This window comes from Colletotrichum phormii (genome assembly GCF_030913505.1).
Source record: "Colletotrichum phormii strain CBS 102054 chromosome Unknown BDP81scaffold_7, whole genome shotgun sequence".
NCBI lineage: Eukaryota > Fungi > Ascomycota > Sordariomycetes > Glomerellales > Glomerellaceae > Colletotrichum > Colletotrichum phormii.
The window spans coordinates 1,265,959-1,285,236 of NW_026851449.1; the positions used below are offsets into that span (position 1 = coordinate 1,265,959).

At 54.2% G+C, this 19,278-nt stretch overlaps 6 protein-coding genes across 6 annotated transcripts; 2 read left to right on the plus strand and 4 right to left on the minus strand.

Moving 5' to 3' along the window:
* Nucleotides 1-563: 563 nt before the first annotated feature.
* BDP81DRAFT_448379 (uncharacterized protein) lies at nt 564-1,469 on the minus strand (the record flags this gene model as incomplete). Its single annotated transcript, XM_060592289.1, has 1 exon — nt 564-1,469. One exon carries the CDS (start codon nt 1,467-1,469, stop codon nt 564-566), a length of 906 nt encoding a protein of 301 aa, XP_060446931.1.
* A 1,735-nt stretch (nt 1,470-3,204) lies between these two features.
* On the plus strand, nt 3,205-4,187 carry BDP81DRAFT_206229 (uncharacterized protein). Its single transcript, XM_060582608.1, has one exon. It carries the CDS (start codon nt 3,394-3,396, stop codon nt 3,922-3,924), a length of 531 nt encoding a protein of 176 aa, XP_060446932.1. The 5' UTR covers nt 3,205-3,393; the 3' UTR covers nt 3,925-4,187.
* Nucleotides 4,188-5,478: 1,291 nt separating this feature from the next.
* BDP81DRAFT_448380 (WD repeat domain-containing protein) lies at nt 5,479-7,203 on the minus strand (the record flags this gene model as incomplete). The annotated part of the gene is made up of 2 exons (XM_060592290.1): nt 5,479-6,874; nt 6,977-7,203. The coding sequence occupies 2 exons, from the start codon at nt 7,201-7,203 to the stop codon at nt 5,479-5,481; spliced, it is 1,623 nt and encodes a 540-aa protein (XP_060446933.1).
* A 5,844-nt stretch (nt 7,204-13,047) lies between these two features.
* Nucleotides 13,048-14,184, minus strand: BDP81DRAFT_424743 (Acylphosphatase-like domain-containing protein). Its single transcript, XM_060590155.1, has 5 exons — nt 14,031-14,184; nt 13,947-13,980; nt 13,798-13,810; nt 13,599-13,668; nt 13,048-13,472 (listed from the first exon to the last, which is right to left on the minus strand). The coding sequence occupies exons 1-5, from the start codon at nt 14,154-14,156 to the stop codon at nt 13,323-13,325; spliced, it is 393 nt and encodes a 130-aa protein (XP_060446934.1). The 5' UTR covers nt 14,157-14,184; the 3' UTR covers nt 13,048-13,322.
* Nucleotides 14,185-14,499: 315 nt separating this feature from the next.
* Nucleotides 14,500-15,820, plus strand: BDP81DRAFT_392932 (uncharacterized protein; the record flags this gene model as incomplete). The annotated part of the gene is made up of 3 exons (XM_060587772.1): nt 14,500-14,981; nt 15,051-15,457; nt 15,543-15,820. 3 exons carry the CDS (start codon nt 14,500-14,502, stop codon nt 15,818-15,820), a joined length of 1,167 nt encoding a protein of 388 aa, XP_060446935.1.
* A 324-nt stretch (nt 15,821-16,144) lies between these two features.
* BDP81DRAFT_206255 (uncharacterized protein) lies at nt 16,145-18,364 on the minus strand. Its single transcript, XM_060582609.1, has 5 exons — nt 17,979-18,364; nt 17,618-17,777; nt 17,409-17,566; nt 16,875-17,336; nt 16,145-16,822 (listed from the first exon to the last, which is right to left on the minus strand). The coding sequence occupies exons 1-5, from the start codon at nt 18,090-18,092 to the stop codon at nt 16,385-16,387; spliced, it is 1,332 nt and encodes a 443-aa protein (XP_060446936.1). The 5' UTR covers nt 18,093-18,364; the 3' UTR covers nt 16,145-16,384.
* Nucleotides 18,365-19,278: the final 914 nt, after the last annotated feature.

The window sequence follows — 19,278 nt, forward strand, 5'->3', positions numbered from 1 at the left end:
TTGTTCATCTCATCCGATAATATAAAGGCACGGATGAAATGAAGGCAGATCATCAGGCGAAATAAGGTCAGCACCTTGGGTAAATAAACCTGGACAGGCTGCAGCGCACGGGTGGCTTCATGCAGCGGTAAACTCTGGGTCAACCAGCACGGACTGCGTGGCACTCATCAATACAAGTCATGTCACACTCGAGGCTCAATAAACACATGCTGCAGAGATGGGGGGGTAGCTAGTTATCAATAGCAATATTGGTAGATGCCTCTATATGAGGCACTATCGGAGGATATCCACACGTAATTCAAAGGTATATACACAGAAACGCCAATTATCCCGTATGTAGTTGGGCGTCAGGTTCCAAACAGAGCAATCTCCCTCCGTTTCGCGAAGTGTCCGCTCCATGTGAGGCTGTTGTTGTCTGAGCCAGGTCTCATTTTCATCATCTTCCTTCCCAAGAAAAAAAGGCCGAGGTCGTAGTCAGGTTGTTTTTTTGCTTCCTGCAAGTATGTACAAAGAAGAGTTTTTGAGTAAGGCGCGCCAAACTGGCTGTAAAAACGATCAACGCATCAGATCCATGCGGCGGCAGCCATGGGACGTTGGGGTGCGTGGCTGTCGTGGAAGAAGCTGGCGAAGATGCTTTGGACCTCCGTCAAGTAGTCCTCGGCAGCGAACTTGCAGAGACCCTCCGCCTTGAGGGCACGTTCCTCCTCGTACATGACATCGTCCTTGATGCCAAACTCCTCTGCAATTTCCGTAACCTGGGCCAACTCGCGGCCGAAGGGGTGCGGCTCAGCAGGCTTCTCGTGTCTCGGCTGGTGGTGATGCTGGAATGCGGGCGTGGGCATAGGCGGCACAGGGGTCTTGAGAGCGGGGGCGACTGAGCTGTGAGACATGGTAGAGGCGGAGCTGGAACCCGATGACGCTCGTGAGAAAGTCATGCTGGCCTTTGAGGAAACGGTCTTGTCGGAAGCCTTGGACATCTGGGAGACTGAGCGCTGGCGGGCGACGGCGTCGTATGAGGCCTGCTTCGTGTGCGAGGGTGCGCGCTTGGGAATGGAAGGAATGGCGGGGACTTCAGGGATCGAAGAGTTGACAGCCTGACCTGGCGCGACAAAGTAGCAGGAAAGGTGGTTTGGCTCCTTGGACAGCTCGTGAGGCGCGACGTCGGGGCTGGTCGGCGGGGACGATGCGGCGGAGTTGGCGCTTTCCGAATCCTCCTCTGACGACTTCCTGGACGAGTTGCTCGAGGCATCGGTTCCGGTTCTGGGTCGAATATCGGGAGCGTTATATGAGAGCATGTTGGTGGTGTGAACAAGCTCCATGGGCGCAGAGATCTTGTGTCTGATGACGGGGTGCTTGGTGGTCTTGCTTCGCTGCATGATGTTGCTACGCTCCTTCCCCCGCGCGGCGTCGGAGAGATCGATGCTCTGCTTGACCCGACGGGTAGTGAAGGCTCGTGAGAGAGACGACATGGTGATGGTTGTTGAATTTGGCTGTGGGAAGACGTGGAGCAAAACGCTAGGCCTTGCTGATTATGTAGGTGAGCTTGAGTTAAGTAGCGGAACGCAAGTGCTTGATCCGGGAGCAAGAGCCTGTTGTGCAGTGACGGACTGTGAAGAGCGGCAGGTGGTGGTGATAAAAAGTGCTTGAGGCTGCAGTTGTGATTGGACCTGTGACCTTTACTGGCCGTGTGAGGTGGATCTTGTGCTGCAAGACAGTTGCAGTCAAGTGAGCAGCAGGGAAGTGATGCCGAAAAAAGGTGAATGGGGGCGGTCACCGAGAGGATCTGCCGAGGGATTGATTGTTGGAGTGATGGTGTGCTTGTGTGTCCGTCTATCCACGGTGATGATGACGAGAAGCGAGACAAGTGATTAAGACGACGGGCTGGCCGTGATGGATTATCCTGCGCAAGAGTTGCGTTGTGTTGCTATTCGTCCGAGACAATAGGTGAGGAGTCCAGTCCTGGAGTACTTTGGGAGTACGATGAGTCGGCGTCGATTCGGTCAAGACTTGATATTGTTGCTGTGTGAGCTGCGATGAGTCTTGGGGTGACTCAGTGTGATGGGGTTGATGAAATGATTGTGAGTGATACAGATCAACTTTGGGGTTGATCCAGGTTTCGTTCGTGTGTAATGACGAACGGTTCAGTGCAGGAGCTTAGCCGAAAAGGAACGTTCAACGTGTCGGGTGATATTTGAAGAGATAGGTAGAGAGTTGTGGGTGGTTTCTGCCGTACAAGTTCGAGCCCGCGACAAAGGTGAAATGGTTTCGAGTACTCCGGGAAAGGGAGAACGTCTAGAGGAAAGGTGAGAATAGAAACAAGACACAACACAAAGGGAGCGATGATGTGTTTGCTGGAGCAGAAGCGAAAGGGACAGGATCCTTTTTCCAATATGGGGGAATGGAACAGGTTGAGGAGAAGGAAAAGAGAGAAGAGAGGGTGCGTCAAATGGCAGACCAGGGCCGGGCGTGTGGGAGTAATAATTGAATATTGCAGGTGCAAGCCGCACAGCGATCTTCTCTATGGTATGGTAAGGTAGCACCGGTACAGAGTACTTCGTAGCTCTTTCCCTTTCTCTCTCTCTCCTGCTCTCTGCTCGCTTTCCTCTCTCTCTTTCTCGCAACCTTGACCCGGGCCTGATTCCTGGCCGAAAAAAAGGATGAATGGGGCTCGGGTCCCTTTGGTACCTGGGGGATGTCGCTCTTTGATTGCCCTATCGCCCATTCTGGTTGGCTCTCGACGGCCTTCCCTCGCAGGGACTGGAGCCAACGACTGGAGACTGCCACTTGCGGGTGGACAAGAATTACTGGCGCCATCCGCCATGCCGCCATGCCTGCCGTCTTTCCTTTTCGCTTCACCAGTGCTCCCCTGGTCGACGGTGGGACTTGGCGAACTGAAAGGGAAAGGCTCCCTTGCTCCTCACAGTGTCTCCCGCTAAGGCCCGAAAGAGATGGTCTCTGCACCAATGACAGTGTGTGTTTGTGACGAACCCCTGGCCCTTTCTCTTTTTTCCTTTTCTCCACTTTCCTCCAATGTATCCCTCGGTACGTACCAATTATTCCACGGTCAACTTTTTGGCCGTCCAGTGCCACTCTGTTGAGTCTTCCGTCACTCACTTCCGTCCCCTTTCAGTCCATCATCCATGCCGCTGTCCACTGTTCAATTTGAGTGTGTGCTGGCTTTGGCCCACGACCCTCCATTTATTGGGAAGAGGATGCAACCATGTGTCTGCCGGGCTTGCTGCGTGACAACCGCCGCCCATCCACCCGCCAAGAAACATTTGGTTGGCACGACTCGAACGGCGGCATGGCACATGGATCGATGCCAATCGTCAGCCCAAAGTTCAAACAAACCGTCGACAGTCGACCCAATCTTGCCGCCACCAAAGGGGGATCATGGATGATGGATGCGATGATATGCCTTCTAGAAAGAATGCCCAACATCGTCAGACCAGCACACCCGAGACCAGTCCGGCGCGTCACTCGTTTTCCTTTGACACCTCTTCCGAGCCGTTGCCATCGCTTTTGTCGGCCTCATTGGATCCTTCACTCTTAGGCCATATTCATACATCCACACACTGTCGACGGACCGACATCGTTGATACACTACGTCCAATGCAGCGACTGCTGCGTCCACTTACGTATCTGCACCTCGCCAATTGTACAAGCGTCGGCCTGCGACCGCCATGTGTTCTATGCCGTGTCGCCTCTGCATGGTTTACGGGCAACGAACTCCTGGTCGGCACACAAAAGAAAGTAGCTGTCGTGTATCCGGATGGACGGTTCATATCCAAGTCTTCCACCGCGGCCACCACCAACGGAGCATTAGAGGAGGGACCGGTCCTCTTATTAATCTACATAATCGCCAATCCACCGGCACCTCGATCAACTCGTGGGCCCCGACGGACGCCGACCCACCAACTTTGAGCGATTCGCACGCGGCACCGCTCACATCCTGGAAGAAGATTGTGTGATTCAAGATGGGCGAGCCGCGGCGCATCGTCAACCTGCCAGGTTTCTCCGGGAAGCCATCATCATCCCTGTCTGAACAGTGTGATGTGATCCGCCGCGGACGGAGGGAAAAAAAGAAGGGCTGGACTGTTGTAAAGATGTGGGTTTCTTCACCGTTCGACCAGTGATTGGAGTCGACGCCTCCAAGAATCAAGACAGCGTCAACTAAAAAGCCCAACAGCCGAGAAAGGTCTCGTGGCCGGTGGTTCCCGCCCGTCCCCAGCGGTAGCTCGACTCTGTTCGACCAGACGGAGGCAGAGGCGTCATTGGCTGGGTGTTCCGTCCGCCATCCTCGCCCGTTGGCAGGCCCCCCTGAAGTTTCACTGTTTCATCCTGCGCCATCCCATCCCAGTGGCGCCGTGTGCCTTGCGTGCCTGCGCAAGCCGAACGGGGATCCATGTCGACGCTCATGGCCCATCACTAGTCAGCGCTCCTTGCGCACTTGGGCCCAGCGATTTCACTCGCCCATCCGCCCCCGCAACACACAACTCTCTGCTGCCCTTGCGCATCTTCCAGGGGAATTGCTTTGTGGTGGTGTGGGAACCAGTCGATCAGGAACTGCCTTTTTCTCACCTTGCTGCTTGTGGGAGGCAAAGACGTTTGGTCTAGAAGCCAGGGGAAATCCCTCAGCGACGTCAAGTCTACGATCTACATAGGACGTTGGCGTCGTTGTCTGGCGACGTTCTCGCCATTTACGATCGCTCTGCCATGGCTCTGCTGACTGAGTCTGCTCGTGCTCATCACGGACACTCGGAGGACAAAAACAAAGATTGCATCTGCGAACAGACGTAGAGCAATATCCGGGCTGGCTCTTAGCCCAGATCTGATATTGGCCAACCACCTCCTTCATTATGTGTACGCATGAAGATGTCAGGCTGTTGCCGCTCCCCCCTCCACGCTTTGTTCATGCTTAATTAGCGAGTCTCCCACCCTATCACGACACTAACAGTCCATCGCAGTGGTCGACTGTGGTGAACAACCTTTGGGGGCCACGCAGTCGTGGTTTCACCCGCCTACGTTTAGCCACTTCAGATATATCAGTCTCTGACGATGCGGTCCTCACCAACAATTTTCCCGGTTTGAGCCCATTGTTTGACGGTCTTGGCTATATGTGTCTACGAGACTAATGTGGCCCATGCTTCATGCTGTTCAGACGACGGCATTTAACTTCGGTCGACTTGAGACTAACTTCTACACTGAAAGGCTGTTCTCCACCTGATTGATACAGGTCGTCTCCTTCCACCGTTTTCAACGGCGCCGGCCCAGAGTCGTCATCATCAGTGTGATGTTTGTGGCCTACTGCCTTCTAAGTTCTGGGCTGGCGCCGGAGACTACTTGGGCCTGCTGTTTCGATCTATCTGGCCAAGCCTGCGGGGAAAATTCCCCTGGCGATCTTGGACCAGACAGCGAGCAGGCTACATCTCACAACACATGTGAAAGGCCCACCATCCATGTTGATTAGCGTCTACCCTAGTCCTCGTCCTCGTCCATTGAATCGCCATCCTGCTCGCCCTCCTCTCCTTCGTCCTCGCTAGAGCTGCTGTCATCGTCGAGAACGCCAACAAGACGGTCTTCCTCGACGCCCTCCGGCTTTTGCGGGACACGCTCAGCGAACGCGTGTCGAACGGCGGCGTTGGTGCTAGTGTCCCACACATGCATGGTTCCACGGCTGCCAGCAACGGCAAGTCTGAAAGCCACCTCGGAATCGGGCGCAAACTGCGTCGAGAAGATCTTACCAACGTCCAGGTTGCGGGAAACAACCATGGAGGGGCCGCTGGCCTGGATGTTCCACAGCTTCACAGTCTTGTCCGTTGAGCCAGTGGCCATGAAGCCGGGCACGATGGGGTTGATGTCGAAGGACGACACAGACTCGTCGTGTGCCTGCAAGGTCCATACGGCCTTGGTCGCCTCGGGGGTTGACGGCGCATTGCGAATATCGTTGAAGTGGATGATTCCGTTTTCCGTGGAGACGTAGAAGTAGTTGGGGTCGTGGGGGTCCCAGCGAATGTTCTCGACGTCGCTCTCGACACCCCATCTGGGGGCCTTGGCCTCGGGAGCTCTCATGTCTGCGGCGACGACCGTTCTGTCGTAGCTGCCACTCAGCAGCACGGTGGACTCGACCGAGTGCCACGCGAGAGAGCACACCTTGTCCGTGTGGTAGGTGTATGACTTGGCGCACTTGGCCGTGTGCAAGTCCCAAAGCTTCACCGTCTTGTCTGCGGAGGCTGAGGCCAGCAGGTTCCTGTGTTTCCTGTTCGCGGCAAGGGCGAGGACTGCGTCGACGTGGTACTCATCGTTGGCCTTCTTGGCCTTCTTCTTCTTCTTTTGCTTCTTCTTCTCCTCTGAGCCCTCGCCGGCCTGGCCGAGGATGGCGTTGGGGTACAGGGAGTCCACCGTGTCGAGATCCCAGACCTCGATATCGGGGTCCATGGTGCCGATGGCGACAAAGTTGGCCGTCGAGTCCTTGTCAACGCCGGCCTTTTGAACGGGGATGTCGAGCCACTCGACGCAAAGAGGTATCGCGGGCAGCATGATGTCGTGGTGAACGTAGAGGTTGTCGGCGGCGTCCTCGTAGACGTAGACCTCGAGGTGGGCCATCTCGTCCTCGACCTTGGCCGCGAGCAGGAGGTTGTCGGTCGCGAGGATCTGCAGGTCCTCGCGGTCCTCGTCGTCGTCGTCCGGTCCGCCGTTGGCGGGCAGGGTGATGTACGGGTCATCCTTATTCGATTCGTAGTAGGCTAGCGACTTGATGTTGCCAAACATGGCCATGCCCTCGCCCTGGCCGACCTTTTCCTCGTCCTCTTCGTCGGTATCGTCGTAGTGCTCGAGGTCGTACTCCTTCAGATCGTCGTCGTTGATGTCGACCCTACAAGGAAAAAGTCCAGTGTTAGCTAACCAATGTACAATCTGCGAAACCCCCCCCCCCCCCGCTCGGCGAGAGGGTTGGTTTAATAAGTCAAGAACTAACTGCTCGGCCTTCTTGCCAGAGGCGCCTGTTGTCGCATCCTCGTCGGCGGGCTTGTCGGCGCCCTCCTCCTCGTCCTGCGCCTCCCTCAGGTCCTCTTCCGCGTCGTCCAGCTGGAGCTTGGCGAGTTCGGCGATGCGCTCGTACTCGGACTCGTCAAAGGTGTATTTTGAGGGGAAAGGTGCCGCGAAGCCTCGGGGCACCCAGGTTGATGTTGTGATCATGGACATCTTGAAGACGGCTTCAAAAAGGTCACTTGTGGTTGGGGTATCTTGCGCGCTTCCAAATGCACGCAGAAAGTCGAAGTTGGCAGAGAAATTGCACAACTTGGTAAATATTTGAGATTTTCGACTGCGGGAAGTCGAGTCGGTATGCGCAAAGCGAATTCTTCAACAGCCGCCGACTCTCAACGACCAAGAAAAAAAAATTCCCGTCGTGGTGGGGTTTATCTTATCTGGTTCTTATCGATAAGAAGCCCCCGAAGATCTTGTGCCAGGCTTCCAACTCGCTCGTAGCTGGCTAAGGTAACTCATGCATGCTTCAATTTGCAGCGGTTTACCAAATAAGCCAAATGAGGCACGAAGACTCTCAAGATTCTGCTATTTGATTGTTTCTCCAGGAAATCGAAAGCATCAGCGGACAGCATTGTGTGTTCCAACTGGAGGTCAAGTTCAAGCTGCGTTCATTGCATTATCGGACCTATCAGTGACGTCTGTTATGGATATACACATAAGGCCAGACCCATTTAAACCGTCTGGCGAAGGTACTGCCCCATTTCTCAAGCTTTGTTTACTTGGGGTTGCCTGCCTACATGCAATTCTAAACTGCATGCTTCTCTACATTTTCAATCTTTGGAATCGCTTCCATCGCAAACACCGCCCAACCTCGCACATCCACGATAGTTTCGCTCGGGCGACGGATCATTGAAGACCATAATCACGCGAAGAGCAGAGACCACGAAGGCGACGAATTGCGCCACCAAGGAAACACAGCCAAAATGTACGACAACAGAGATGGATCAGGACCCAGCTTCAAGCGCCGAAGGATAGAGGGAGGCCGGTTCCAGGACTCGGGCCGCTCGACACCGCGCGACGCCCGCGCCACCGAGACCCCAGCCAGAGACGTCCCCGAACCCACCGACGAAGACTCGAAAGCGCTGGATCGCGACTGGTACATGGGCGACGAGTTTGGCGGCCACACGTTCGGCGACGACACACACAACCCGTTCGCCTCGTACTCGTCATGGGAGGCCGAGAAGCAGGAGGCCGTCAAGGCGGAGAAGATGACGGGGCGCTTCGACGCGCGCAAGGAGCAGAGGCAGAGGGACAATGACGCGTGGGAGACGAATCGCATGCTGGTCTCGGGTGTCGCGCAGAGGAGGGACATGGGTGCCGATTTCGACGACGAGGAGGCGACGAGAGTTCATCTACTGGTGCATGATCTGCGACCTCCGTTCCTTGATGGCCGGACCGTCTTTACGAAGCAGCTGGAGCCCGTGCCGGCTGTCCGCGACTACCAGAGCGACATGGCTGTGTTTAGTCGGAAAGGCAGCAAGGTGGTGAAGGAGTCGCGTCAGCAGCGGGAACGGCAGCGGCAGGCGCAGGAGGCTACGAGTATGGCTGGAACGGCTCTGGGAAACTTGATGGGCGTGAAGGAGGATGACGGCGACAGCGCACTGCCCATGGCTTCGGAGAACGATGCGAAGAAGGTAGGTGAGAAGGAGGAGACGAATGAGAACAGCAACAAATTCAGCGATCACATGAAGAAGGACGATGGAGGTAGCAGTGATTTCAGTCGGAGCAAGACGTTGCGCGAGCAGAGGCAGTACTTACCCGCGTTTGCCGTTCGAGAAGACTTAATGCGCGTTATCCGGGAGAACCAAGTCATTATCGTGGTGGGCGAGACGGGATCCGGAAAGACGACGCAGCTGACGCAGTTCCTTTACGAGGACGGGTTTGGAAATTCGGGCATGATTGGGTGCACACAGCCGCGACGTGTGGCCGCCATGAGTGTCGCCAAGCGTGTCTCTGAGGAGATGGAGGTCAAGCTGGGCAGCACGGTGGGCTACGCGATTCGTTTCGAGGATTGCACCAGCAAGGACACCGTCATCAAGTACATGACGGACGGTGTCTTGTTGCGCGAGTCGCTTAACGAGCCTGATCTCGACAGGTACTCGTGCGTCATCATGGACGAAGCCCACGAGAGAGCTTTGAATACGGATATCCTCATGGGTCTGTTCAAGAAGATTCTCCAGCGGCGGCGAGACCTGAAACTCATCGTCACCTCTGCGACGATGAACGCGAAGCGGTTTTCCGACTTTTATGGCGGAGCGCCCGAGTTCATCATCCCAGGCCGAACTTTCCCCGTCGACGTCATGTTTCATAGGTCGCCGGTCGAGGACTACGTGGATCAGGCGGTTCAGCAGGTCCTGGCCATCCACGTGTCCATGGACCAGGGTGATATCTTGGTCTTCATGACGGGACAGGAAGATATCGAAGTCACCTGCGAGCTGATTCAGAAACGGCTTGACGCCCTCAACGACCCCCCGAAGCTGAGCATCTTGCCCATCTACAGTCAGATGCCTGCAGACTTGCAAGCCAAGATTTTCGACCGCGCGGCGCCTGGTGTGCGCAAGTGCATCGTCGCGACGAATATCGCCGAGACGAGTTTGACGGTCGACGGTATCAAGTACGTGGTGGACGCTGGGTACAGCAAGATGAAGGTATACAACCCAAAGATGGGTATGGACACTCTTCAGATTACCCCAATCTCCCAAGCAAACGCGTCGCAGCGATCAGGACGTGCCGGTCGAACAGGGCCTGGAAAGGCATTTAGGCTGTTCACTGAGAAGGCGTTCAAAGAGGAACTCTACATGCAGACGATTCCCGAAATCCAGCGTACGAACCTGAGCAACACCGTACTCATGCTCAAGTCCCTGGGCGTCAAGGATCTGTTGGATTTCGACTTTATGGACCCCCCGCCACAAGACACCATCACGACGTCCATGTTCGATCTGTGGGCCCTGGGCGCCTTGGACAACCTGGGCGAGCTGACCACGCTCGGTCGAAAGATGAGCGCGTTCCCCATGGACCCGTCCCTCTCCAAGCTCCTCATCACGGCCGAGGAATACGGCTGCAGCGAGGAGATGATCACCATCGTGTCCATGCTCTCCGTCCCCAACGTCTTTTACCGGCCCAAAGAGCGGCAGGACGAGGCGGACGCCCAGCGCGAAAAGTTCTGGGTCCACGAGTCGGACCACCTGACGTATCTCCAGGTATACTCGGCGTGGCGGTCCAACGGCTGCTCGGACGGGTGGTGCATCAAGCACTTTTTGCACCCGAAATCGCTGCGCCGCGCAAAGGAGATCCGCGACCAGCTGCTCGATATCATGAAGATGCAAAAGATGGAGATGCTCAGCTGCGGCATGGACTGGGATGTCATTCGCAAGTGTATCTGCAGCGGCTACTATCACCAGGCGGCCAAGTACAAGGGCTCCGGGGAGTATATCAACCTGAGAACCAACCTCGGCGTCCAGCTGCACCCGACGTCGGCGCTGTACGCGGGCCACCCGCCCGACTACGTCGTCTACCACGAGCTCATCCTCACGTCAAAAGTGTACGTGTCGACCGTCACGGCGGTGGACCCGCACTGGCTTGCCGATTTGGGCGGCGTGTTTTACTCGGTCAAGGAGAAGGGGTACTCTGTCCGGGATAAGCGGATCACGGAGACGGAGTTTAACCGCAAGATGGAGATTGAGGCCAAGATGGCGGAGGATAAGAAGAGGGAGGCGGACCGGGTGGAGGCGGAGAAGGAGAGATTGGAGAGGAGAAGGACAGGTGGTGGGAGTACTGCGGTGGCTGGGGGGAAGAAGATTGTTACGCATGGGGCTGTGAGGAAGCCTGTGATTAAGCGACGGGGTAGAGGCGTTTAGCGACCTTTTTTTTGGGGTGGGTTGGATAGAAATTATGAATTCTGGGGATTGAATTCCTTATTCAAACTTGACTTACTTGATTCTCGTTGTGATTCATGGACTCAGTGATGGAGAAAGAGACGGGAAAAAGGAAGCGCGGCGTCAGAGCAGCGTCATTATCAAGTTGGCAGGATCTGCTAACACTCGACATGAGCCTCAAGTTCGGTGGGTGTCCTCGGCCCATATTGACCTCGTACCCCTTAGATACGAGTAAACGGGAACATCGAGGTTTCTTGCCAGGACTTGCCCATCATAACCACACCTTTGAAGCATAGACTCGACAGCTTCAAGCGATCAACTAAGCCTTTGCTTACTACATCGCGGATCGATCCCATAAAGACCAGGGCGAGATCTCAAGAGGGATGAGAAAATTTGCACAAACCTGACGTATGACACATTCACCGTATAGCTAACTGGCTGAAGAGGTTCCACTTGTAGCACCTGACACTCACTCATATAGACCACCGGGATTGCAAGGCATATGCCTACCTAGTTGTCTAATATGGCTCCCGCCGTGACCAAGAGATCCCAAACGGTCGAGTATGAATGTTTAATGGTCATGAGTGGCCCTAGGGCATCTCTCGTCCGCTGGTCCCTGGCTACCTATTTAAGAGATTCAACCTCTTCGGAAATGGAGCTTTTCTCCCCAGTACGCTGCGCGCGGTACGCCTTTGCCATGCTAAAATGACCGAGCGGTTATCCTGGAATTTACTAGAGCCCGGGATTCTGAAAACGATGCGTGCCTCGGGCTCACTTTAAGTTTGCTACTTGAAATATATATATACACCTCTAGAAGACGCCGTCTTTCCTTAATATCAACGTATTCCATGAAGCCTAGCGAATATCCACAAGATAGAGGGGAGCGAGTGAAATGCGGGTATAATGAGAGGGCCAAGGTAGATTTGGAATATATCGTAAAGCTTGCTAGTTCATATGTAACAAGAGCTTTGTAAGAATACCGTCCGCTCGCGCCAAGTCCCTAGGTTATTGCGAGGCCGGATTGTGTCTTCTTGTTAAGCTCCCAGTCTTGTTCCAGAGAGACTTGAATGATCCTTTATAGTTGACAAGGCAAGCGGCAAGAATCTACCACAGGCTTTGGCGTCAGAGGATTGGCTCGAAGGAGCAAGTGCTGGAAGTGGCGCTATGTGTGTCAATTCTCTCTACCGCTGTTATTGAAGAATTCACCGTGACCATTAGTATTGCTAGCAACTCTGTGGAGGGACTAGTTGCTAGCGTTTCAAAGGAATATAGAGATTATCCCTTTGCTGAAGTATAGGCTTTCTATATAAGAAAGTCGCTCTCTGGCGTATCAGCAGGGGGGTACCTTCCTCGTGCTTCGGCGGACGTGGATGCTTCTCGCGATGCGCCGCGGGCCCATCTGCTGTAGTACTGTAGCACACCTCGAGTTCTAGGTGCTGTATGGCCTTGAAATTTTCGAGAGCGGCCATGACATTGGGCGGCGCTTGGGTGGTGAGGACCGATAGCTTAGGTAGGGAAGAAGACCTCTTCCCCCTTCTGACAGGTTGTGCGAGCGGAATATCATCGTGGGCGACCTTGCAACCAGGTCGGTTTTCTATTCTATAATATCCCCTAGAGAGGTATCGTAGGTTTGGTTTAAGTATCGTAACTCTTTCTATCGGAGGAATTGACATGTATTCCGCCAATAATACTCACGAGACAGTGTGGATGGAGTACAAGCGCAGAAGTGTTGTTAAACCCTCCTACCTCTAAAGATAAGCGCCCAAGAATTTTTTCTGGGTTGCCCACATTTGTTGAAGCAAAGGATGTCGGCAAAATCTATGGCCTTGTTCAACAAGAAAGGCTATCTCGGATCTGGAAGCTTTCTTATATTAACTCTGTTTTCTATGTAGCCTCCAGTGAGATGGTGCCGCGCCTACTTGTTTTTTGTAAGACAACGCCCTGGAAAAAAGCCAAGCCGTGGAGGCAAATACTTCTGAATCGTAAACTTGCGCTCTGGATAGTTGTAATCACGTTGACACGCGGTGGTGGTGCCGTTTACGATTGCACGTTCGTACGGTCCTCATCGTCTCTAGACTCAGCCGAAGAGGGGGCTTTGGGTTGATTTGAAGCCTGCCCGTTCTTTGCCGTTCTATCTGATCAAGAACGAGGGCAAGTTTCCCTAATCATACATCCGCCGCAAGTGTAATTGATACCCTTTCAAGCCAATTGTCACTGGAATATGCTCCTCGTATCATTGGTTGAGCGAAGTTACCTTTAGGCAAGGAAAGTTGAACAGACACTTCAGGATTCTACAGCTGTAACATAGGTAAAGTGCCGTTGTTTTGCTCCTTTTCACCATCCAAGGTCTCCATACTACCACAGCACTCTTCATCCCAAATAAGTCACCCAGGCCGCAACTCATCGCCGAACGGCGAAGTCCTTCTCGTCTGGAACAACATCTCTTTCCTCCTGGTCAAGCTTGACGACCCTAGCCGATCTCGGTCCCTCGTCAATGTCCTTGAGTAACTTCTTCAGCGCATCCTCGTCGCCTTGCGCTTCACCCTCAACCTGTGTCCCAATCGCGTCAGCAGCGCAGTTTTCATGAAGCGCAATCTCTTGTCGAACCCCCATCGCAAAAAGTCAAACCCGGAAAATGGTTGACAACGGGAACAAAACAAGCATTGAGAACCCCACCTTATTGTTATCAGTGTTGCGACACCATCCCGTGAGACCATACTCAGTGGCTCTCTTCTGCGTAAAGTACCTAGCAACCGCATCGCTTCGTCAATGTCATACTCTCAGGAAAGTCGACAATATCTCCAATTCAATTGACACCAAGCCGGTTCAAACAAAATTGAAAAACCCGTGTGGTCGGGAATTTTCCATCACATACCGGAATCCGACACCTGGATTTGTGACGTCAGTGTGTCCCGGGAAAAAAAAAAGTCACTTATCACAAGCTCACACCCCTCCTCCTTATCCAGATAAAAGCTCGGAGCTCATGTGGAGGGGAGGAGGGGCTCAGGATTGGCAGAAACGTACCTTGTACTTGACCGCCATGGGCCAGAAAGTATATCTACTTTTCGTCAGTATCTCTAAAATCCTGTCTTGGGAGGGATCGCGTACTCTCTTGGCCATGTTGACTTTGGACCTCGATTCCAACGACTGTAGATGAAGTTGCATGGGTTCAGGAAGTGAAGATGCACAGAGGTCAAAAGTAGCTCGGAGCTCCCCTCGAGCTCCCTGTGACATGCCATGGGCAAAGACAAAAAGCGGGAACCAGCTGGTGGGGGTCGTCGACACCGATGACATCCATGCCAGCGGGTGCACTTGCCTAGGTGACCACCCCATGTCTGCACCGTTATCGATAGGCTAATCCTCGGCGTTCTGCAAGGTGGAGTTTCCTGGTGCGGCCTCAATCGCCAGGCGAATTTGCGCTTTCTGTCCACGTTGAGATTCACAACATACACATCCATCCGTCTTCACATCTTTAAACCCAACGTCCCAAACGCCGCATCCAGGACATATACCACCTCCAAACCCCGCGCATTCATATACAACAATCACGCGCCCCGGCGCCCACATCTACAACATCATGGCGTCACCCGCCGACGAATCTCCGACCACAGACGCGGCTCCGGCCCCGGCCCCGATCATGTTCCGCGCAAACAAGAAGCGCAAAGCAGGCCTCCGCCAACGCGCCGCATCGCCCACCGAAGACAACGACAACAACACCGTCTCGAAACCGAACTCGATAGCAGAAAACGCTACGACACCGGCATCAATCACCGAGACCACCTCCACCGGCGACGATGGCCCCGAATCACACATCCCCTCCGCCCTCCGCCACCGCGCCCGCAAGCGCCTCAACGGCGTAGGCTTCTCCGCCCGAGGGTCGTTCTCGGCCACCATCACCACCAACACCGCGGCTGGAGACGATACAGATCCCATGAGCCTATCATCATCGCGCGCCCTAGTTCCCGCCCCAGCACAAACCCCAGACGACGACCCCCTCATCGCAAAGCGTTTCGCGCCGCAAACCGGCGCGGCAGCCACAACAATTGTCAATAAACACATGTATGTATGCCCCCCTCCAGGGAATGCCTGCCAAACCATATACCCGACGCCAGAGGCTGATCAAGCAAGGATGGAATACATAGAATCGCACCTCTCTAACCGCAACCCCCCACCACCACCATCATCCGAACAATCAACCTCCCAATACCAAGCCGCCGCAACGAATCCGTCAACAACAACAGCAAGCGCCTCCACCGAGACCCCAGACCCCAAAAACCACCCCATCATGCAAGGGAAACTCATGGAAGTCGATCTCGGCGACGAAGTCCGCGCCCGGAACCAAGCCATGACGGAAAAAGCAGCCCGCCGCCTCCTCGGCGAAGCCGTTGACGACGACGGCAGCGGTAACGGCGGCCGACGAGCCAAGAAGCCCCGCCTCGGCAGGGACGGCAAACCCTGGCGGCCCAGGAACAGGCGCAACAGCGACGACGTCAAGCGCGACCAGCTCGTCGAGGAGATATTACGCGAGAATAGACGTGAGTACCCTCTCCCTCCTTCTTCTACTCCTACTCCTCTCCTCTCAATTACTCGAAACCATATGCTAACACGTACCCAACGCAGTTGACGTCTACGACGTGCCAAAACCCCAAGAACCTCAAAACGACGGCGACGGCGACGCAGACGACCGCATCGCCGAGGAGTTCCGGCGCGAGTTCATGGACGCCATGGTCCAGCGCCAACAAAAGAAGAAGACGGCAGCGCCAGCGGCCCGCGCCGGGGCTCGCAAGGCCGACGAAGAGGTTCTCAAGGGTCCGAAGCTGGGCGGTAGTCGCAACGCTAGAGCCGCCATGCGCGATTTGCTCTTGAAGAAGGAGAAGGAGAAGGACTCGAGGAGATGATGAGCCCCAGACCCCTTGCTTCTTTGTATGCAATAGTGACAAAAGACGAGTTTGGATGATACCCATGATCAAAAAATTGGACATTACAGCTTAAAGATTGATTTGAATTTCATGATTGGCATCTATAAACCAATTGAGTACTCCTAAAAAACAGTTTGCCTGTACCCACCCAGAGAAAATTATCAATGAATCAAAAGCAAAGTCATAACGACGTGCAAGCCAGCCCTTGATCCTGTAATCGTTTTGATATCCCATACTTTGCCCGTAGCGTTAAGAAAAAAGAGAGAACCACACCTATCCAAGACTGTCACGAGTCACTAGTCCCTATAATAACGTAAAGAATGTGGAGAAACCGGCTCGTGAAAAGCTCTCTGTCTAGGCTCTCGCGAATTTGCAACGCCGGGGGGTATTATCGATGCGGTGAATCCTTATGCCAAGCTTGATGCTGTATATGCGCATTGGCCCCATCCAAGACGCCGTGTGTGATTTCAAATACAATTTGTGGGCCTCAGAGTTCGGATATTTGTGTGTAACGTATGCATGATGGTCGTTGAGAAGACATAATCACCGGATGTCAAGTTGGAATGGCTTGAACCGGCCGCCGATTGTTGCGCAACGGGGGCATTTGCGGCGTGCCCCCTGCTCTGCCATGAGAACGTCGACACACGCCTGGCACAGACCGCAGATGCACTCCGTGCAGGCGTAGGAGTCTTTGAGAAGTGAAACGCTCTGACAGGCTGCGCAGTAGATCTGAGTATTCTGAGAAGAATAACTTGGTGATGAATCCGATAGGCCTCGCGACTCGATGTGGAAGTTCTCCCCGCTTTCACCGCTTTCAACCGACGGGAACGGGTCAATTGTGTCCTGGCTGTAGGACGGCGGGGTCAAGGCCTGCTGTAGTGGCGAGGCTTGATAATTCCCTCCAGCTGTCGCTGATGAAAATCCATGGTGCTGGAATGGCGGCAAAGAAGCCCTGTGAATAGAAACTGGTGATTGAGGCATCTGGTATGGAGGTGAGAGAATGTAAAAATGCGAGCACATGAGAGGTTCTTACTGGAGTCCTGTCCTCATCGATGTCGCCGGCAGCAGATGCGGCTTGATCGGCGGCATCGATGAGATCTTCCCATCTCTTCCCATAGTCTGCAGAAGGTTCAGCCGATAACGCCTTACGGTCATTGTTACCTGGTCTAAGCCGTTCGTCGTTTTGGATCCGCCGAAGCCAGTCTGCTGCCGAGCCGCGAGACTTCTGCTTCTTGTGGTGCGCCTCTCGGCCTCTCTTGGTGACGGACTGCTTCCTTGGTCGGGCAGGTCCCACAGCAGGCCGCTGGATTGGGGGTAATGTTGAAGAGCGGCCGGGGGGTGAATTCGCCAGAATTGACGGAAGAATATCCCGCGGCCGACTCGAGTTCATAGCTGGGAATGGTTCGCTAGTAACGTCGTTATTCGTTAAGTGCAGCGGCGGCAGCTCAATTGATGTCCTTGGAATGCGGCGTCCCTCCGTGTCTGAGTGCCAACCCTGGTAGCGCACGTTTGATTAGCAATCGTTGTCGATGTTGTTAGTCAGTCAGGAGAGGATGTTCTGGCTCACCATTTCCTCCCATTCGGGTTCGACTTTGTGGCCGTGAAGCTGAGCCAGCGCCGCAGCAGCACTGGCGGCGGGGAGCATGGAACCCACGGTGTGATCGTCCATGGTCCGGGGCGTGCCCGGGTTGCTAGTATCGTACATGTGGTGGTCGTGATTGAAGCCTTGAAGATGGTCAATCTTTGGGGGATAGCCCTGGATTGAGAGGGACGAACCCTGAGGAACAGAAGTTGCGCTTGGCTGCATTGGAGGACGTTCGGACGGAGGGGTGTTGATCATGAGCATAAAGCTTTCCTCGGTCGCTGGGAGCTTCGAAATGTAGTGTTCTGGATGAGCGCGGCGAATGTGTTCTTGCATGGAACGATATCGTTTTTCCTACGATTTCAACGAGTGTCAGAGTAGCGCTCAATTTTCTCTTGGTCGAGTGGATTTTTTGCTATAGTAATCAAAGCTCTCTCTGTGCACTGGGTCCAAGTAGAGAGGTGCAGCAGCGCAGACGGGGGCAGTGTTGGTCTGCTTGTGGCGAAGAGGGCGTCGTGAGGGAGCAATGCGGCAATGCAGCACGATGAGACTTACACCGATGCATCTTTTCCTACAGCTAGATCCATCCTGATTCCGCAGAGGACAGACGACCTCATTGTTGGAGTCGGTGATTGAAAAAGAAGACGTGAGAGAAGATCTGGGCGGCATCTTGACCCCACCATGCGCCTGAGGGCTATTATCGATACTGAGCGGGGTGAGGAGCGATAAGTGCTGTTGCTGTTGTAGCGTATCGCGAAGCGAGGTCAATTGAAGGTGACTGGATAAGTTGGAGCTTGAGCATTTGACGGTTCGACCAAAGGCTACGATATTCGGTGAGCAGGAGTCTGGAGCTCTGGAAGCTCTCGTCTTGAGGCGTGTTACAAAGAGTGTTTCGAAGAACAAGGTGTAATGGAGGGGGAGGATTCAGGAAAGGACGGGGAGGAAGAGGAAGAGAAGGAACCTGATTTTGGGGGGCAGAAGGGAAGTTGACCGAAAGCAGTAAGTAGCGGTAATGGGGAAAAGAGAGGTACGGGCTAGGTAGGGGTGTGGCTCGGTCTGGTGGGTATCTTATGGAAGGTACCCAGGGCAGGTCAGGACAGGACAAGCTACCTTGCCTTGCCTTGCTCACCCAGGTACATCATGGTCGCAGCCCAGTCACATAAGGTCAGGTATTACGCAGCATAATCCGTAGCCAAATGACCCTCTACTTACACGGCTAGGTAAAAAGAGGTACGGACGGATAACAGCAAGGTGTGTGAGCAAGGAGGGAGCTTGGTTTTGGGTCTGGCAAAACCTTGCCTGTTCTTCTCTCAGTCGCCCATGTACTCTATCTAGTCTTGGACATTGAAGAGTACTCCGTAGGCAAGTAGGTGATGGCCGAATCGACGAAAGCAAGACAAGACCAAAGCCGCCGACGAATACCTACAGCTCCAATCTTGATCTACCTATGTTGTAGGACTGCCTTGCCTATCTCGCGCCGAAAATGTTGCCATGATAATTGAGTTGCGCGCTCGTACCTTTTCTGTGCCTGAGCCTATGCTGCTTATGGGCTTACTTCTACGGATACAGCACACCTGAAGCAGATGTGATGAAAGATGCAGATGAAAAGGGATATTATCAGCCGCGAATAAGGAGACGGACGAGCGAGGGTGTGGCCGGGAGGTACAAGGAGCAAGGAAGTAGTCGGTTTTGGGGAGCGACAGAGGTGAACAGCTGACAAGCTGTGAGGTAAGACTTGGTATTCGTCGCATGGTTAGGTGAACCTAAGTCCACCTCAAGGTTGGGCCCGTGGCAGATGGCGTCAATGTCACCGGTCGCCAGACCGCCAGCTACGAGTAATCAACATTTTACCATC